This window comes from Somniosus microcephalus, chromosome 1, assembly GCF_052327205.1.
Source record: "Somniosus microcephalus isolate GS21.2 chromosome 1, FLI_Smic_1.0, whole genome shotgun sequence".
Taxonomy (NCBI): domain Eukaryota; kingdom Metazoa; phylum Chordata; class Chondrichthyes; order Squaliformes; family Somniosidae; genus Somniosus; species Somniosus microcephalus.
Window position 1 is genome coordinate 442,222,654 of NC_140987.1, and position 21,090 is coordinate 442,243,743.

At 45.7% G+C, this 21,090-nt stretch overlaps 1 protein-coding gene across 1 annotated transcript in view; it reads right to left on the reverse strand.

The window, feature by feature from the left end:
• Positions 1–21,090, reverse strand: part of il1rapl2 (interleukin 1 receptor accessory protein-like 2) — a 109,945-nt gene that overhangs the window by 29,666 nt on the left and 59,189 nt on the right. Inside the window, exon 5 of the mRNA XM_085994438.1 lies at positions 19,867–20,037. Within this exon, the coding sequence (XP_085850564.1) occupies positions 19,867–20,037 (171 nt within the window). The remainder of the gene's footprint in view (positions 1–19,866; positions 20,038–21,090) is intronic.

Here is a 21,090-nt window from a genome sequence, read left to right on the forward strand (position 1 = left end):
GGGCCACCCGGCGCACAATGGGCCGGCGCGACTGAAGTTCCGGTTTGGGGCGCACAAAGGGCGTTGCACGAGGAAATGACGTCATAATCTGCGCGCGCAGCAGGGCGCGCGCAAAGACTTTGCACCAGCGCTAAATGTCTACTGAAGTTGGGGCGAGGCGCAGATCGCGCTGCGCCCGGGCGCTAAGCGCCTAGCGCTCGAGATCTACTCCTCCTAAGGCGCTAACGGCTGGCGCAGCCAACTGAATTTCTAGGCCTTGGGCTCAATTTTTAAAAAGTGTGCAGTTTATGCCCAAGGGGGCTGAAGAATTTTTAGAACAGCCCTTATTTTTGAATAGGTGGGTCAACATCGAAGGAGAGGTTTTATTTAATCAAGCTTTTATAAAAGCTGGGATTATATCTGTGAAAGATGTATTATACGAGGTGATTCCAGGTTGGTTGCCGGAAGCGATAGTGAGGGACATGGTGTGGGAGGTGGATCAGGAGGTAGAAGGAAAAGCAATAGGAATCATGTATGAGAAGATTGTGAGGGCAATGCCACAGGATTGGATGGAAGAAATAAATGCGGAAATCTCCAAAGGAAGTAAAATGCGTCCTGCTTTTCCAAGCTTTGTAATGGAGAAAGGGGGAGAGTTGGTCCAATTTGACAACTGTAATACTCGAGATTTCTATGAGGTATTCAGAGAATGGAGATTCAAGACACCTGCTGGTCAGGAGTTTTGGCAGAGTATATACCCACAGCTGGACTTCAACAGGATTTGGAAGGGAGTGTGGGCAAATTTTAAATGCCCAGAATGGATTGAACTGGATTTCAAATTGGCTCATAACCGGATTTTTACCATGACGGTCTTGTGCAAGATTGGACGAGTGGAGGCGGCAACTTGCCCAATGTGTGGGACACAGGATGAGACTCTGTCCCATTTACTGGTGTTATGTCCGCAGTTAAATGACTTTAAGTACTATGTTCGACAGTTGTGTGAAGCTTTTTTGCTGGGTGGGGACCGAAGAGCGAGAATGGGAATTCCGTGGGACTCAATTTTGAGATGGGGATTGCAGGAGAGTCTGCCAGAGTCTAGCGGAGCGGCAATTAATTTAATGTTCAGTTTGGCTAAATTCGTGATTGTGCAAAGAAGGAATGCTCTGTTTTTTAAGGGGAGGAGAATCAATCTAAAAGTGTATTTTAAATATAAGCTAAAAGATCATTATAAGGCTCTGTGGATGTTTTATTCAGAAAGGAATTTAAGGACAGTATTTTACAACCAATTTTTAAAGTACAATCGATTAATATATGTTGCAGGTGACAAATTAAACTTCAGGTTTTGATGTTAAAAGGTGGTGGCGGAATGGTTGTGCAGAGCGGTGGAATTGATTTGTATCGTACAATGTAATGATCACGATGTTGTAAATGTTCTTAATGTTCAATAAAGTATAATAAATTTTTTTTTTTAAAAAGCACCCTTGCTTCTGAGTCAGAAGGTTGTGGGTTCAAGTCCCACTCCAGCGACTTGAGCACAGAAATCTAGGCTGACACTCCAGTGCAGTGCTGAGGGAATGCTGCACTGTCGGAGGTGCTGTCTTTCGGAGGAGACGTTAAACCGAGGCCCCGTCTGCTCTCTCAGGTGTATGCAAAAGATCCCGTGGCACTATTTCAAATAAGAGCAGGGGAGTCCTCCCTGGTGCCCTGGCCAATATTTATCCCTCAATCAACATCACTAAAACTGATTATCTGGTCAGTATCACAGTGCTGTTTGTGGGACTTGCTAAGCATTTCCTACATTACAACAGTGACTACACTTTAAAAAGTACTTCCTTTGCTTTGGTACGCCCAGTGGTCGTGAAAGGCACAATATAAATGCCAGTCTTGCTTTTTTATTCAGCATACTCTGAACTCTGGCTGAGGAGCCCCAATCTCTGGGTATCTCTGCTGTAGTGTTGGGATGTTTGTAAGAGAGTGCTGTGGGGGAATCCCCAGTGGGTTTCTCTGCTTTTACTGGGGGAAGCATTATAGCAGGCTTTGTGGCCCTTTCATTAATAAACACAATCCTTACCAATAATTTTAAACAGAAATACCAATTTTAGTTTTTTTTACAACATATGAACAAACAGAAAAGATTTACGAGAATGGTTCCAGGGATGAGGGACTTCAGTTATGTGGATAGACTGGAGAAGCTGGGGTTGTTCTCCTTAGAGCAGAGAAGGTTGAGAGGAGATTTGATAGAGGTGTTCAAAATCATGAGGGGTCTAGACAGAGTAGATAGAGGGAAACTGTTCCCATTGGCAGAAGGGTCGAGAACCAGAGGACACAGATTTAAGGTGATTGGCAGAAGAACCAAAGGCGACATGAGGAAAAACTTGTTTATGCAGCGAGTGGTTAGGATCTGGAATGCACTGCCTGAAAGGGTGGTGGAGGCAGACTCAATCGTGGCTTTCAAAAGGGAGTTGGATAAATACCTGAAGGAAAAAAAATTGCAGGGCTACGGGGAAAGGGCGGGGGAGTGGGACTAGCTGAAATGCTCTTGCAGAGAGCCGGCACGGGCTCGATGGGCCGAATGGCTTCCTTCTGTGTTGTAACCATTCTATGATTCTAATTAATGAGTTATACCAAGTAAATTTAATTTTGTTAATTAGAAAATAGCCTTTATCCTGTAATTCCAAATTAATTTATGAAATTTAGAGAATATTGCAATATTAGGAGTTTATTTATGAGAAGTAATTAATTTACATACACAAATGTACTTTCCCATGAACTGCAGGAAGTCCCTCCCAAGATACATCTAAACTCTAATTATTATGCTGTATGCAACAACATATTCAAGGAGTGCGTCAATGGACAAAATGAGCACATGCAAAAGTGTGAGGAAAATGACTGTCATAATGAAATATTTAAAGATAGGTTTGCATTAATTTATCTTCTGATATACTTCCCTGGTGAACAGCTCTATGTATAACAAGGAAACGTATCTGCTTATAGGCCGAGCCATCAGTTTGGCACTATCCAGGTCAATCCTGAAACATATCTTGCCCCAGAGCGGGTTGGGCCAGCATTTTGGTATCATCTCCCTGCTATCTTCTTCCCAGCTACATTCTAAATAAATGTTTTAAGTTACATGGGGAAGTCACTATTCTAATTAGCTTAACTTGTGTATGTTTGTGGAATTTGGGAACTGTTATTTTTACACTGCGAGGAACGACATGCTAATTGGGGTAATTAGGAACAAACTGCAAGCACTAACGTTGTGTGTGTGTATATATATATATATTTGTACACCATGCTAGCCATAACCCTCGAGAAAATCTGCTTGCGATATACAGAAGCTAATGTACTGCTTATCACCTTGTTAAATAAATCTTCATATCACTTCAGTTCTTGTTAAATCCTGTTACCCTGACTACAAAGAAAAAAGAAAGACTTGCATTTTATCGCGCCTTTCACAACCTCAAGACCTCGCAAAGCACTATGTACTCAAATTGGCAGGATGTGACTAGTGGTGTCCCCCAGGGATCTGTACTGGGGCCACAGCTTTTCACTGTATTTATAAATGACTTGGATGAAGGAATAGAGAGCCGTACATCTAAGTTTGCTGACAACACTAAGTTAGGTGGGACAGTAAATAGTGTAGATGGGCGGGGGGGGGGGCAGAAAGGTGCAAAAACAACATGGATAGATTAAGTGAGTGGGCAAAACAGTGCCAGATGAAGTTCAATGTCGGAAAGTGTGAGGTCATCCACTTTGCACTTAAGAAAGATAGATCAGAGAATTTTCTAAACAGCGAGAAGCTAGGAGCTGTGGAGGAGCAGAGAGATTTAGTACAGAACTCACTAAAAGCTAGTGGGCAGATACAAAAAATAATGGAAAAGGCCATTGGAATGTTGGGCTTTATTTAAAGAGGGCTGGAATACAAAGGGGTGGAAGTTATGTTGTATCTGTACAGAGCTCTGGTTAGACCCCATCTGGAGCACTGCGTTCAGCTCCGGGCATCGCATCTCAGGAAGGATATCTTAGCCTGGAGGGGATGAAGAGCAGATTCCCAATGAGATGTTAAGATGATCAAAGGAGTTGATATGGTGGATAGAGAGAAACTATTTCCTCTGGGGTGGGGTGAGGGTGGGGAGTCCAGAACAAGGGAGCATAAGCTTAAAATTAGAGCTGGGCCGTTCAGGAGTGATGTCAAGAAGCACTTCTTCACACAAAGGGCAGTGGAAATCTGGAAAACTCTCCCCCAAAAAAGCTGTTGAGGCTGGGGGACAATTGAAAATGTCAAAACTGAGATTGATAGGGAAGGGTGTTAAGGAATATTGAATCAAGGCGGGTAGATGGAGTTAAGGTACAGATCAGCCATGATCTCATTGAGTGGCGGAACAGGCTCGAGGGGCTGAATGGCCTCCTCCTGTTCCTATGTCCCTATAGTAACGTACAGCAAAGTACTTTATCTTAGTAGAAACAGAAAATGCTGGAAATACTCAGCAGGTCAGGCAGCATCTGTGGAGAGAGAAACAGAGCACCCACCAAGGACCTGCCGAGGATTTCCAGCATTTTCTGTTTCTAATTCAGATTTCCAGCATCCGCAGTACAGGTACAACACCGGTAATCAAATCAATCAAATCAAATCAAATCAACTTTTTATTGTCATTGTTAGTGCACAAGTGCAGTACAACGAAATGTAGGCTTGCGGCTCCCGAGAGTGTACATTTAGATTAAGACATTTAAACATTCAACATACATTTGGCTTGTAGTATATTAACATAAATATAACCATAATAAAGTGCATTGGCAGATGTGCAGGCTTTAGAGTTTATTTGTGGAGTTCAGTAGGATGACAGCCCTGGGAAAGAAGCTGTTCCTAAATCTGGTCGTACGGGTGCGAATGCATCTGTAGCGTCTCCCAGATGGCAGGAGGGCGAACAGACTGTGGCTGGGGTGGGTAGGGTCTTTGATGATGGACCGTGACCTCCGTAGACAGCGTTTCTGGTATATGTTCTCTATGGTCGGTAGCTGGGTGCCGGTAATGCGTTGGGCAGTTTTGACTACCCGCTGCAGGGCTTTCCGGTCATAGTAGCTACAGCTGCCATACCATACTGTGATACAGTTTGTCAGGATGCTCTCTATAGTGCAGCGGTAAAAGTTAGAGAGGATCAGGGGTGACAGATTACATCCCTTCAGCCTCCTTAGGAAATATAGGCGCTGCTGGGCCTTCTTCACCAGAGAGGAGGTGTTGAGTGACCAGGAGAGGTCTTCCGTGATGTGGCACCCGACGGTCCGGCACCTTCAGTGGTCCGGCACGAATTGAAACCGGCGGAGTGCCGGCTGCGTTCCAAGAGCCTGGCACTTCTCCTCGGTGCCGGGCTCTTTTGCCGGCACTTGCGATCCTCGGGGGGCCCAGCTGGGCCCCAGATCACGCTGAACAAGGCCCCTCCCCTTTCCGGCGGGCGGCCGCGAATGCTTCCGGGGCGCTACTTTTAGCGCCCTGGCGAGGCTGGCGCCCCAAACGGGGCTATAGACAATTTCTAGGCCATTGGGTTTAATTGTGCTCTGTGACTGCATGGCGAAGTGTCTATTCCACTTGGAAGCACTTCCAGTACTGCAACCAGCTCGGCCTCCAGAAAGTCCTCGTTGCACTTCCCCCTCGAATTTTGGTTTCAGTACAAGGAACCCTTCAGTAGTTCGGAATTTTCAATGGTCCGGCACCGGCCTGGTCCCGAGGGTGCCGGATTACCGGGGTTGTACCTGTCCTTTGATTTTGTACTTTACCTTAGTGTTGGCTACAGTGCACTGGGTTTTATTTCTTTGATGGGGTTTGGACGCTTCTTGTGTCTGAAGGCTTCAAGTGGGTGATATTCATCCCGGGCGGTAGCGCTAAGCGGGCGATGGCGAGTTGGCCGCCCATTTTAGACCCCGCTCAATTTTTCGTTTGCATTGCAGTGAATTGAAAAGAAAATCGTGCGGGGTTTAAAATGGGCTGGCGGTTCGCGAGGGCCAGTTTCGTGCTGCCACCCAACACCGGCTTCACCCAACCCCCACCCCACCCAATGTTGTGCAGACATTAATTTCTCAGATTGCGTATATTTCGTAGAGTTGTTCCTATTTCTGAATTATGGATGGGCCTGAGAAGGCCACAGCTCGGAGGCTCCACTGGGGCCTGCAAATTTCTGAGTTTATTACTCCTGAGGTAAATTTGAAGATTTAGGCATTTTTAAAAAAACTACTTTTCCTACATCACAACAGTGACTACACTTCAAAAAGTGCTTCACTGACTGTAAAGTGCTTTGGGACGTCCTGAGGTCATGAAAGGCGCTATAGAAATGCAAGTCTTTCTTTTCTTTCGTGTGACTCTTCCATGTTTTTAAAAAAAATGAAGATAATTTATTTTTACGCTAAAAAGAAATAATCATGTACCTGGATTCAACAGGGGTAAATAGAATAACAATAGCTGGCAATAAATATGCCCGTCATACTTGCTAATTATTTCCTTAAAACAATGTCTTTATATTCTGCTCACATATTTGTTCCCCCCCCCCCGCCCACCCTGCCCTCACACAATTCCTCAGTCAAGAGGGAAGGCCGATGTTCTGCTCCCAGTCTTCTGTCTATGAAGCTCTGAAAAGCATCAGCTGGGAAATGTTACAGGAGCTTTTTGTTCCCTGTTGGGAAACGCTTTGCCTCATCCTGACGAACCACCCGAGGATGGGAACTCGCTGTGTGATTAATCGCAGGCAAAAACCTATGCCTTACCACTCCAGGTTGCACTGCACTGGTAGGCTATGTCCCTCAGGCAACGCTAATGGATGCTAAATGGTACACAAGGCGAGAAGTACTGTGGAGCAGGAGGGGGGATTTCATTGCAAACTATAAGAACTTACATTTATATAACACCTTTCATGACCTCATCATATCACAAAGAACTTTACAGCCAATTAAGTCCTTTTGAAGTGTAGTCGTTGTTGTAATGTAGGGATATGTGGGAGCCAATTTGTGCACAACAAGGTCCCACAAGCAAGCAATGAGGTAATGATCAGATAATCCATTTTTTAGTGATGTTGGTTGAGGGATAAATATTGGCCCAGGACACTGGGGAGAACTCCGCTGTGCCTCATAGTGCCGTGAGATCTTTATCGTCCACCTGAGTGGGCAGAGGGGGCCTCGGATTAACATCTCATTTGACAGTGCAGCACTCCCTCAGTACTGCACTGGATTATGCACTCAAGTCTCCTGGAGCGGGTTTGGAACCCACAATCTTCTGACTCGGAGGCGAGAGCGCCACCCACTGAGCGGTGGCAGACGCGCAATAATTATGCATTTACAAGGCATAAATGGCTCCTAAAATAATTAAGCAAACTTGAAAATTGGGAACGTACAGAATGACAGTACTGAGCGAGTGCTGCACTGTCTGACACTGAGGTCCATCGTAGCATTCATTGTCACCAGAGACTAGATCAAATTATTTTAACATGTAGTGTCAGCTATGGCTCAGTGGGTAGCACACTGGCCTTGGAGTCAGCAGGTTGTGGGTTCAAGTTTAAATTACATAAATTTAAAACAGAAATAGACAGTTTCCTAGAAGTAAAGGGAATTAAGGGTTACGGGGAGCGGGCAGGAATTTGGACATGAGTCTAGGTTCGGATCGGTCATGGCCCTGTGGGTAGCGGAGTGGGCCCAGGGGCCGTGTAGCCTGATCCTGCTCCTATTTCGTGTGTCTAATTCTGTTAGATTCAGGAGATGGTTCTGTGATAGTAGATTGGCGGATAGGATCAGATCAGCCATGATCTTATTGAATGGCGGAGCAGGCTCGAGGGGCCGATTGGCCTACTCCTGCTCCTATTTCTTATGTTCTTATGTTCTTATGTTCCAGAGAATTGAGCACAAAAACCTAGGCTGGCACTCAGTGCAATGCTGAGGGCGTGCTGCACTGTCAGAGGTGTCATCTCAGGTGGACGTAAAAGATCCCATGGCACTATTTCAAAGAAGAGCGGGGGAGTTCTCCCTGGTGTCCTGGCCAATATTTATCCCTCAACCAACATAACAAAAACAGATTATCTGGTCATTATCACATTGCTGTTTGTGGGAGCTGCTGTGCGCAAATTGGCTGCCGTGTTTCCCACATTACAACTGTGATGACACTTCAAATAGTACTTCATTGGCTGTAAAGCGCTTTGAGACATCCGGTGGTCGTGATAGGCGCTATATAAATGCAAGTCTTTCTTTCTTTACTTCATGTCTCTATTGCATGGTAGAAAGATAGACAGACAGATGTATGGGCAGTGGCAAAACCATTAGTAAAGGAAGCACATTAGTTTAGCTTCTTGAGGCAGAACCATCTGTCAACCTTAATCTGTAAAAGTTAAACACAAGCATGAACTAGCTACAAGAAGACTTTCATAATTTCCACAATAATGAATCATACAGCCCTGTAGCAATGCCCATAAAAAAAACATTAGCTGAAAGGTAGATCAGGCAGTTATTAATTATTTCAAAAAAAAAGTTAAAAGAAAAAAAATTAAGCAGTCAAGGTTTCAGATTGCTGTTATTAATGGCCCAGAAATTCGGGTCTCCACGGGTGAGTACGCACGGGGTATTCACCCGTAGGCCCGATGGAAGTGCCAGTTTCCTGCATGCACTGCGCATGTGCGGGAAACCGGCACTTCCGTTCCTTTGAAAGCAGGGATTCAGAGTTCGAACACGTGCGCGGGGGAGGCAGCGCGTGCGCATCGAACTTAGGTTTTTTTTTTACAGGTTTCTCCGGGAGGGTAAGTCTTTAGAATTTAGAAATGTAAAAAGCAGGCGTAAGGCCTGCTTTTTACAAGGTAAGTGGTCAATTAATTAAAATTAAAACATTTTTTCCACAGGTTTATTTTTTTTAAATACTTTAAAGCAAGGTAAGTTTATTTTTAGCCCCGTTAGAATATAAAATTATTTTTTTCAAAAATTTAAATTATTGTTTAAAATAGTTATTTAATGTAATTTATAGTTTATTTAAAAAATGTGATTTAAAAAAAATTTTATTTGAATGTTTAGTGGTATTTTGGAGCCGTAGTATTTATAAGTCTTGACAGCACTTCCTGTCAAGACTTATGAATGGAGCATTCCCTAAGAACATAAGAAATAGGAGCAGGAGTAGGCCAATCGGCCCCTCGAGCCTGCTCCGCCATTCAATAAGATCATGGCTGATCTGATCCTAACCGCCAATCTACTATCACTGAACCATCTCCTGAATCTAACAGAATTAGACACACGAAATAGGAGCAGGATCAGTCTACACGGCCCCTGGGCCCGCTCCGCTACCCACAGGGTCATGACCGATCCGAACCTAGACTCATGTCCAAATTCCTGCCCGCTCCCCGTAACCCTTTATTCCCTTTACTTCTAGGAAACTGTCTATTTCTGTTTTAAATTTATGTAATGATGTAGCTTCTACAGCTTTTTGGGGCAGCATATTCCATGGACCTACCACCCTCTGAGTGAAGTAGTTCCTCCTCATCTCAGTTTTGAAAGAGCAGCCCCTTATTCTAAGACTATGCCCCCTAGTTCTAGTTTCACCCATCATCGGGAACATCCTCCCCGCATCCACCGGATCCAACCCCTTCACAATCTTATATGTTTCAATAAGATCGCCTCTCATTCTTCTGAACTCCAATGAGTAGAGTCCCAATCTACTCAACCTCTCCTCATATGTCCATCCACTCATCCCCGGGATTAACCGAGTGAACCTTCTTTGTACTGACTCGACAGCAAGTATGTCTTTTCTTAAGTATGGACACCAAAACTGTATGCAGTATTCCAGGTGCGGTCTCACCAATACCTTGTACATTCCCTGCTCCGATTGGCTGCCCATGGCCCACGTGATCCCAGGGGACGCATCGAACTAACTGCGCCCCTGGGATACGCAAGCACTATGCGCCGGCAGCTGGGCCAGGCCCCGGATCGGAATTCCACGGGGCCCTACAGCTCAACTGCTGGCGCACAAGGTAAGTGCAGGTCGGGGGCTTACACCCGCGGGAAGCCCCCGACCTGAATTTCTGGGCCATTAATAATTCTGATGAAACAGGATTCAGGCCATTTTAAACGTCCGCACCCAGCTAGGATGCTGTGTTCCAGTGTCGAGATGCCATTCATTCTTTATGTATAAATGTCAAAAAAAAGCTTCTAGTTCTTTTGAATGCTCTGCTGTGAAATCCTGCAACTCAGCAAAGAGCAACTTATTCACGATGTTAAAGTCAACACAAGTGCTGACTGAGTTAAGGCTTTAAGATGTCTGCACCAGCAATGACATTGGAATCGCTATTAATGCACGACTTTCGAGTGTCCTTCACTTGTTTTTTGCGCTTCTTTTGGAAAGGCTGCTATCTTTATCTTGTGGTTTCACATGTCCATAGAAAGGACGTTAACCTGTGGAAGTATCTTTGCTGCAAAAAATAGATTGGGATGTCAAAAAAACCCAAGAGGACAGCTCAGTACAGGCCCTTTATCTTAGGGAGTGATAAGACGTGGGTTCCCACTCACAATCTATCATACAGTAAAGAGTTTGATCGCATTCAGCTTTCTTGGAGGAGGTATGCAGTAAAGAGAGAGAGAGCTCCTCCACCAGAAGGAGGCAGGAAACATCAGGGGCAAGCCAACTTACGCTAACTTTCAGGCACAACCTCACAGATTAGATAGCAGTATTGTAGAGGTCTGGGAGCAGGTCACCTGCCCTCCCTCAGATCGAAGAATGGCGTTGGGAGGGATAACTTAGAAATTATTTTCTTTTTAGTGTCAGCCAGTGGCTCAGTGGGTAGCACCCTCACCTGAGTCAGTAATGGTTGTGGGTTCAAGTCCCACTCCAGAGACTTGAGCACAAATCTAGGCTGACACTCCAGTGCAGTGCTGAGGGAGTGCTGCACTGTCGGAGGTGCCATCTTTCAGATGAGACGTTAAACTGAGGCCACGTCTGCCATCTCAGATGGACGTAAAAGATCCCACGGCACTACTTCGAAGAAGAGCAGGGGAGTTATCCCCGGTGTCCTGACCAATATTTATCCCTCAATCAACATCACTAAAACAGATTATCTGGTCATTATCACATTGCTGTTTGTGGGAGCTTGCTGTGTGCAAATTGTCTGCTGCGTTTCCCACATTACAACAGTGCCTACACTTCAAAAAAGTACTTCATTGGCTGTAAAGTTCTTTTGGACATCCGGTGGTCATGAAAGGCGCTATATAAATGCAAGTCTTTCTTTACACGGATAGTCTATGTTAATATTTGGTATTTGTTCAAGCCGTCAACTGCTCTTGTTTTTTTTTATGCATGTGTGAATTTCTATTCATCAACTTGAGACTCCTGTCATTCAATCTCCTGCCCAGCTTCACCCAGAAGTGGGAGTAGGATTGAACAGATTATTATAAATGTATTCAGAGGCTGATAAGAGGTGCTCATTATTCGATTTAATTACTTTATAAATTTAGTGAATATATAAAAATGTGCACAGAGGGCACGTTAATAAAAGCACGTGGAAAATAATTTGGCTGGAACTATAGACAAAGCGGGACTAAATAACATTTCATGTTACATCACTTCTGGAAACGATTGCTTATTGTTTTACACAACCATAGCAACAGCTCGCAATTATTAACAGCTGCCTAAATTGAAGCACTACTATATTACACACAATTACCGAAAACCAGACTATTAACAAGAAGTTTGGAGTGCATTAAGGCAGCTAATTAAATGACTGTTGCAACATTTGTAAACGTCGAGGGAGAAGCAACGTACGTTTAATAAAATGAAAATAAGTTTTCTCCGAGAGAATAATACACGATGGGATCTTCAGACTAAACAGCTCAGTTCATGTCAGCAGCTCCTTTGATTCTGATTGATTACAAATCTCGCCATTTCCTTTGAACGAGCCTTTGAAGTCAGATTAATGCAACATTACATTAAATACTCAAAAGTTGGGAAATTTTGTCAACATAAAGGGCTGGATTTTCATTGGGCCGTGGAGGCGGGTTTGGAGGTGTGTGGGGGTTAAAATCACGAAATCGGGGGGCACGAACCCATCCCGGCTCCAACCTGCCTCCATGCCAGTTTCAAAGGAGGCGGATACCTGACCTGTGCTCGGAGCCGCCTCCCCGAGGCGGGAAGGGGATTAGTGCCAATTAACTGCCTGTTAACAGGTAGTTAACAGGCAGTTTTTAGCCTAATCCCTATTTTTATTTCTGAAGTGTGGGATTCCCGACGGCTCCAAACCACGCCAAGTTAGCGAGGCGGACCGTCGGGCTGAAGGACTTGGAGGGTTCGAGATGTCCGGTGTTCAGGTGAGTGATGGGTGCATGAGTGCAGAGATAAGTGTGTTTGGTGTGTGTAAAGTGTTTAAATAAGTTTTAATTACCTTTACTTACCTTTACAGCCTTCCTTCCTTCAGGTCTCGGGAGTCCCTCATCTCACCGGCACAGGAAGCAGAATGGACACGAGCTCTCAAAAGTTGCAGCATTCAGCTTTCTGTTCTGGAGAGATCTCTAAATCAGTCTGAGAGGAAGGAATTAACTTGGAGTACAGATTGTCAGTGTTTGACAGCTTCAAAGAGCTGTCAAACGCTGATATTTCATCTGTCAAAAGCTCTTGACAGATGAAATGTCAATCTGTGACGTCACCTGTTGCCGGGTGGCCCTTAATTGGCCTGCTGAGCCTGCTGGGCGGGCTCAACAAGGTCAATCAAGTGAAAATCGTGTGGGTTGGCCACAACTCGATGGAGGCGGAACTACAACCCCAAAAGTTGTAGTCCCGCCTCCTACACGCCTCTAGTATCAAAATCCAGCCCAAAGGGTCTATGCACATGATACGAAGCATTTGGGGTTTTTTGCTACACTTTATCTCGTAAACTGGTTCCCCCTGCGACTCAGCAAGTACTGACCAGAGTTCCCACCCCTGACCGTTGTCCAGCAACCTCTGCTGGGCGTGCACCATGTGGAGGTCAAGATGAGGGAAAGTTGGTGAAGAGGCTGCTCATGCTGGAATAGCCTGCCGACCCTCACTGTCAATGCTCATAGATAAGTAATGGCTTCTCGAGCAAAGTAAAGCGTGGGGTGGGAGTGACCAGGAGCCAGGAATATGTATCCCAGCAGGGATTCAATGCCTTCAGTTATGTCACAGCACCTCCAGAACAGATGGAACACTGATGGAACATTTACCTGCTTTAATGTGCGTGCTAAGTGAAAACTATAACTGGCTTTGAGCAACATTGGCGAGGGAGAGGCTTCATTAAAACTCTTAGCAATCCACAGGATATTAAGCAAAAATGGACTGATTGATTGCATGCATGCATCTAAAGTCACCAACTGCATTAACTAAATGAGTGCAAAGTAATGTACCCAAACTTCAGCCACTCTGAGGTATGTTACATATTTTATGGTCTTCATTCACTTGCTGTTGTGGGAGCTTGCTATGTGCAAATTGGCTGCTGTATTTGCCCGCAAAACAACAGTGACCGTATTTCAAAAGTCATTCATTGCTTGTTAAATGCTTCAGGATGTCTGGAGGTGATAAGGAACTACATAACATTTTTAATAACAACAGAAAATGCTGGAAAAACCCAGCAGGCCAGGGCAGCATCCGTGGAGAGAGAAACAGAGTTAACGTTTCAATGTCGAGAACCTTTCGTCAGGATGAAGGGTCATCGACCTGAAACGTTAACTCCGTTTCTCTCTCCATGGATGCTGGCCTGGCCTGCTGAGTTTTTCCAGTGTTTTCTGTTATTTCGGATTTCCAGCATCCGCAGTATTTTGCTATCGTACATAAAGTTCTTTCTTTCTTTCATCCTTTGTACCTGTTTCAGTAACAAGCAATCATTAAAGATCTTTTGTTTACGCAAGGAGTGGTTAGGATTTGGAACGCGCTGCCTGATACGGTGGTGGATCCAGATTCAACAGCAGCCTTCAAAAGGGAATTGGATTAATATTTGAAGGCTAAAAAAATTGCAGGGATCTGGGGAAAGAGCGGGGGAGTGGGACTAACTGGATTGCTCTTCGAAAGAACCGGCGCAGACTCGATGGGCCAAATGGCCTCCTTCTGTGCTGTATTATTCTATGATTTTACAACTGCACTAAATATGGGAATAAACCACAACTGAAATATTGCATCCAGTTCTGGTCACCACACTTTAGGAAGGATGTGAAGGCCCTTGAGAGGGTGCAGAGGAGATTTACCAGAATGGTTCCGGGGATGGGGGAGCTTAGCTACAAGGACAGGTTGGAGAAGCTGGATTTGTTTTCATTAGAGCAAAGGAGGTTGAGGGGTGATTTGATAGCGGTGTACAAGACTATGATGGGTTTGGATAGGCTAGACGGGGAAAGGCTGTTCCCACTAGCTGATGGTACAGGGACTAGGGGACACAGATTTAAGGTTTAGGGCAAGTGATACAGGGGGGACGTGAGGAAAAACTTTATTACGCAGCAAGTGGTCAGGACCTGGAACTCGCTGCTGACGGAAGTGGTGGAAGCGGAGACACTCAATGTTTTCAAGGGGAGACTGGATAGGCACTTGAGGGAAATAAACTTGCAGGGCTACAGGGATAGAGCGGGGGAATGGGACTGACTGGATTGCTCTACAGAGAGCCGGCACGGACTCGATGGGCCGAATGGCCTCCTTCTGTGCTGTTATGACTCTATGTGGAGCCATAAACAGCCAATGCCTTGCTTATGCCACTTCATTTCTACAAAGGAGCAGCAGACGTAAACTTTTCAACAGGATGTGTAGCATTTCTTCAAATGTCCAGAAACGTTAGGGAGCTGCCAAATACAAGATGTTTATTCACTGAATTGAAAATCCTGTATTGAAGCAGGTAAAAAAAGTTGCCTGCTGCTGACAAAATCTTACCGTGCCACTCAGAAAGTTTAGCCAATGACCCGACTGTGAATAAGTGCAGCTATAAATGTACAGCAGTGAGTAACTACATAGCTGCGAGTGTTAATGATCAATTACGCAGTTTGAATTTACTGTAATGTTAGATACGGTGATGCTGTTAGACCCAAGGCCTTGTCTATAAATAACTGAGCAAACTAAAGAAGACGGTGATTTGCTAAAGTCATTCCTAGCATAAAAAATTAACCTCATAATAGTTTTACTACAGATAAGAACCAGAGTCAGTTGTAAAATACCCAGTACAGCAGCATCAAGTAATTCCACAGATGTCACTGCTGGCAGCCCCAGCCTCGGTGCTCACAAATCATGCTACCATGTTCGATAGAGCGGAGACTCACCTCATGAGATGGTATTCTCCTGTGCCAGCAGAGAGTGAAGACCAAACTCATGAGATGGTATTCTCCTGTGTCAGCAGGGGGTGAAGACTCAACTCATGAGATGTAGTCTACATGGATTTTATCAAGGCCTTTGACAAGGTCCCATATGGCAGGTTGGTCAAAAAAGTAAAAGCCCATGGGATCCAAGGGAAAGTGGCAAATTGGATCCAAAATTGGCTCAGTGGCAGGAAACAAAGGGTAATGGTTGATGGGTGTTTTTGTGACTGGAAGGCTGTTTCCAGCGGGGTCCCGCAGGGCTCAGTACTAGGTCCCTTGCTTTTTGTGGTGTATATCAATGATTTAGACTTCAATATAAGAGACATGATTAAGAAGTTTGCAGATGATACAAAAATTGTCTGATAGTGAGAAAGAAAGCTGTAGACTGCAGGAAGATATCAATGGACTGGTCAGGTGGGCAGAAAAGTAGCAAAAGGAATTCAATCCGGAGAAGTGTGAGGTAATGCATTTGGGGAGGGCTAACAAGGCAAGGGAATACACAATAAATGGTAGGACACTGAGAAGTGTAGACCTTGGAGTGCATGTCCATAGATCGCTGAAGGTAGCAGGACAGGTAGATAAAGTGGTTAAGAAGGCATATGGGATACTTTCCTTTATTAGCTGAGGCGTAGAATATAAGAGCAGGGAGGTTATGCTAGAACTGTATAAAACACTAGTTAGGCCGCAGCTAGAGTACTGTGTACAGTTCTGGTCACCACATTACAGGAAGGATGTGATTGCACTAGAGAGGTTACAGAGGAGATTTACGAGGATGTTGCCAGGACTGGAGAATTTTAGCTATGAGGAACGATTGGATAGGCTGGGGTTGTTTTCTTTGGAAAAGAGGAGGCTGAGGGGAGACTTGATTGAGGTGTATAAAATGATGAGGGGCCTCGATAGAGTGGATAGGAAGGACCTATTTCCTTTAGCAGAGAGGTCAATAACCAGGGGGCATAGATTTAAAGTAATTGGTAGGAGGGTTAGTGGGGAGTTGAGGAGAAATCTTTTCACCCAGAGGGTGGTGAGGGTCTGGAACTCTCTGCCTGAAAGGGTGGTAGAGGAAGAAACCCTCATCACATTTAAAAAGTACTTGGATATGCACTTGGAGTGCCGTAACCTACAGGGCTACGGACCAAGAGTTGGAAAGTGGGATTAGACTGGATAGTTCTTTTACAGCCGGCACGGACAAGATGGGCCGAATGGCCTCCTTCTGTGCTGTAAATTTCTATGATTTTATATCTGGTTGAACGCCAGCCACACATACTGACCAATCATTTCCTCTTTATGTCACACCCACAACCATTCATAGAAATACATAGAAGTTACAACCTAGAAACAGGCCACTGGGCCCAACTAGTCCAGGCGGGTGTTTCTTCTCCACAAGGGCAAATAGACTAATCACATTTACCCGCCCTGTTCCCATATCCCTTCCTCTACCTATGCAACCTAATCTTGAATGTGGACACAGTTCCTGCCTCAACCGCTAGCCCACAGCCTCACAACTCTCTGTGTGAAGAAGTTGATGTTCTAAATCTCTTACACTCAATCTTCTATCTATGGCCCCTCATTCTAGACCCCTCAGCTACTGGACTCTACTTCTACCCACACTGTCCCATCCTTTCTTAATTTTTAACATTCGCATTACTTAAACTTGCTGTTGCCCGAAGTCTAATCAGATTTACTCTCACAGGGGCACAAAAGTAAGTGCGGTGATTGAAATAAACACATTCTTTGTTTAATGTGTGCACCATACACACCGATGTGTGCACTCAAGTATTTCCCCCCCCCCTAATCTTGCACCCCGCTGGCCGAAGACAAGGCCAGGGACCCGGGTTTGAATCCGGCCTCGGGCGACTGTCTGTGTGGAGTTTGCACATTCTCCCCGTGTTTGCGTGGGTTTCCTCCGGGTGCTCCGGTTTCCTCCCACAGTCCAAAGATGTGCGGGTTAGGTTGATTGGCTATGATAAATTGACCCTTAGTGTTAGGGGGATTAAATACGTGGGGTTACGGGGATAGGGTGGGATATGTGTTGGTGTAGGGGTTACGGGGATCGGGTGGGATATGTGTCGGTGCAGGCTCGATGGGCCGAAATGGCCTCTATCTGCACTGTGGGGTTTCTGTGATTCTGTGATTCTGTGATAATGGAAACACTTCCCGACAGGTTCTACGAGAGATGGGACAAGGCATTGGCCCTGCTGGCGATATCTTTCCAGGCCTGTGGATTGGGGGTGGAGGGATGCAAACCCGAGCCAAATATTGCTGCCCTCCCACCGAGTGTCTCTTGCACAATGCCCGACACCTTAATGTAGGTGAAGCATTTTTTTTTTCCTGAACGCCTTGCATGACAGCTCTGGATTGGCGAGCAGTTCATTTCTAATAGGGATCAGGAAGCTGATTTTCCACCTGTGAACTGTGATAATCACAGCTTCGCACCTATTGGTTTCTTAAACCTCATGAAAAGGGGCGACTCAGAGGAAATGCAGGCTTCTACGTGCCAGAGATGCTTTGCTTCGCGTGAATAAATCCACCATGAGAGGCCCTAAAGGCCTAGACACTTGGCATGAGGCAAATTTCCATCCATTTTCCTGGAATGCTGTACTTTAATCTGTAGAAGTAACAAAAGTGCTTCCGACAGCCCTCGTCCCACTTGGGGAGTTAAATTACCATTTATTAAAATTAATTAATACTGTTAACGGGAATAGCAAGTGACAACATCCTCTTCTTTCTTGATCCTTTCAAGACTTTGGCCGCGGTTTCCCCTACCTCGGCGGGTCCATGGTGGGCGGGTCACAGCCCTGCTGCTGGCTCCAGCCCGCTCTGCAGAATGATTTTCCCCTGATTGGGCTTGGTAAGCCCACCCAATGCGTTTGCTAGCCAATTGAAGGAAGGGGGTCTGATGACGTCATTTGATGACGTGTCATCAGCCGGTTTCCTTAAAGGGACCATGCGCAAATTGATTTTGACAGTTGTGCTGTCAGTGTTCTGCAGCATTGAGGTGCTGCAAACACTGACAAGCACCCAGTCTCTCCCATGACTCACTCCATATGTTTATGGAGAGAGTCACAGCACGCAGGGACGTTCTCTTCCCTTCCAATGGGCAGAAGAGACCTCCCCAGGACACCACGCAGCCTGGTTGCACATTGCACAGGAGGACACAAGCAGGGATGTCATCAGGAGGACCAGGATGCAGTGGCACAAACCTTTAAATGATCCCAGTAGATCACAAAACATTACTTCAAAGCCACACTCAAACTCATCCTGCTGTGCCACTCATCACATCTCCATCACTCTGCCTTCCCTACCCTACTCCTGCACATCCTTACTCACACCAACTTACTTTGCACCTCCACCCATCCCACTCTATCTACATTATCACTTCCTCATCTCACTAGCCACCCCTCACACTCACCCTCATCCTAGTCCAATCATACCAAATAACAACACACAAGGGCAGCCACTTGGGTGTTTTAGCCAATGTTCATGTAAAGTTTCTGTTAATGTGGTGTCAAACATTGGACAGATCTGTGTGCACCTTTTGAAGTGGCTTTGTGAGTTGCTGTGAATGTTGAGACATAACGGTACCCCCCGCAATTGTCAAGCGTGTGAAAGGAATGGCTTGGGCATTGTGGGGATGCCTTATGGTGTTGGTGTGGGGTGGAGCCAACCTGGCACATTATGTGGCAGCCAGGGTGTACAGCGTCAAGTAAAGTAAATCTGGCCATGGTGAGGGCAGCAGTGTGGGCGGGTGCTGATGCCCTCTGTCCTGTGCAGCATCAGTTGATTGCGGAGGAGGTTGGTGCTGCTGGTGTGCCTGGTGCTGCTGGTGTTGGGGCTGATCATGCTGGGATTCTGAGGACCAAGGTGAGCTGATGGAATAGATGGCAGGTAAACTTGAGATGGCAGAAGCGACCAGTCAATGGTGAGAGAGATTGTTCCAATGAGGTGACACTGGATAGAGAGTTTGCTCCAAACACTTGCAACCTGCATAAAGCTCAATTTGTCTTCCAAATGCAGTAAGCAACAGCTTCTGAGCTTGGAAAGTGAACAGCTGTGAGATGGGAGCTTTTATAGCACATTTGCAGCTGTCAAGTAATGAGATGATCCCATGATCATACAACTCCCGACCTCCTTACCTGACGTGATCCCCAAGCAGCGTGGACCCTGTGGGCGACCTCATAAAATGTAAAGTTGAGCTCAAAATACTTTTTAATGGGCTGTTAACAAGGTTATAATGACCTGAATTGCCTCCCCTGCCACTGCGTGTCGGGTCTGTTCAACCCTGACAGACCCGACATCTGGGAAAGTTGCGTGGCAGCGGGTGGACAGCGGAGTCCCGACCCGCTGTCCAAAAAATAAATTCACACCCAACCCGCCACCGAACGCGCCCGCTGACTGCCCCCCCGCCACCGCCCCCCCCAACACTGAAAAATTTCCCCGTGTGTTTTTCCATATATACCTCACTGGGATATTCCATTTAGTAGATGGGCGGGGGGGAAGGGGTAGAAGGATTGTACCATTATATTCCAGCTGTGGGAAACGAACTGCAGAGCGTCGTGTGCTGTGACACGAACGTGAGAGAATCGTCAATGAATAATGTTTACTTACTTCCACTCGGCATTAGATCCCGGTCGGGAATAAATAGTTTGTACCCATAGTGCTTCTCCAGTACGTCTGGCAGCATTTCCAAAGCAAACTGCTCTTCTTCCCCGTTTTCCTGGGTGAGTGAGTCAGGGTTGATTTTGGTATATGACAGGTATGCGTCATATTCTTTATTATCTAGAGAGGTTAAAAGAAACTGTTAAAATGGCGGCCAAGTGAAAATAAGCTCATAAACTACCTATGCACTCTTCCAAAATTAAATCTGGAAGGCATTGCCGGAATAGATTGAAACACATGACTGCTGTTGAATAGAATGGTATCGTTATTGTAGATGAGCAAGAGCCCATGGCAGATTTCAAGCTTATCCAGATTGGGTCAGCGGACTGGGCCAGGTCAATACAGTGCTCTGCTTTATTCAGACTTGGTTAAGAATGAGTTTCTCTTAGATTGCTTGAATTTGTGCATTTTCAGCTAAATAATTTTTTTTTAAAACCCCGTGGCTTCCACACAGCGAGTTAATGAAACTGCGCTGAAATCAATCACACACTGGGTCTGACCTTCAGTCACGTAGGATCGGACTGTGACAAGTACACCACCATCTGATTGGGAGATTTAATTATTTGAGGCTCAGCTTTGGAGACAACCGTATGCTTCAGTGTATTACAGAATCACAGAGATTTAAGGGGACCATTCAATCCATTGTGTCCGTGCTGGTGCCAGCTCCACAGAGAAGCGATCGACTCGAGTCGCATTCCTCTGTGATGTGGCCTACTCTGCAGTCTGGTCCCATTCCTCCATGTACTGCAGTCACATTTCTCTGCTATTTAGCCTAGTCCCATTTCCCTGCTGTGTTGTCCACTCAAGTCACAGACGATCAACTCCATACAAGTATTCCCAACACGATCGAGTGTTCACAGATCTCAAACCCCATCCCATTACTCCCAGACTCCGCAATCACAGAAATCACAGAAACCCCACAGTGCAGATAGAGGCCATTTCGGCCCATCGAGCCTGCACCGACACATATCCCACCCGATCCTCGTAACCCCTCCACCAACACATATCCCACCCTATCCCCGTAACCCCACGTATTTAATCCCCCTAACACTAAGGGTCAATTTATCATAGCCAATCAACCTAACCCGCACATCTTTGGACTGTGGGAGGAAACCGGAGCACCCGGAGTAAACCCACGCAAACACGGGGAGAATGTGCAAACTCCACACAGAC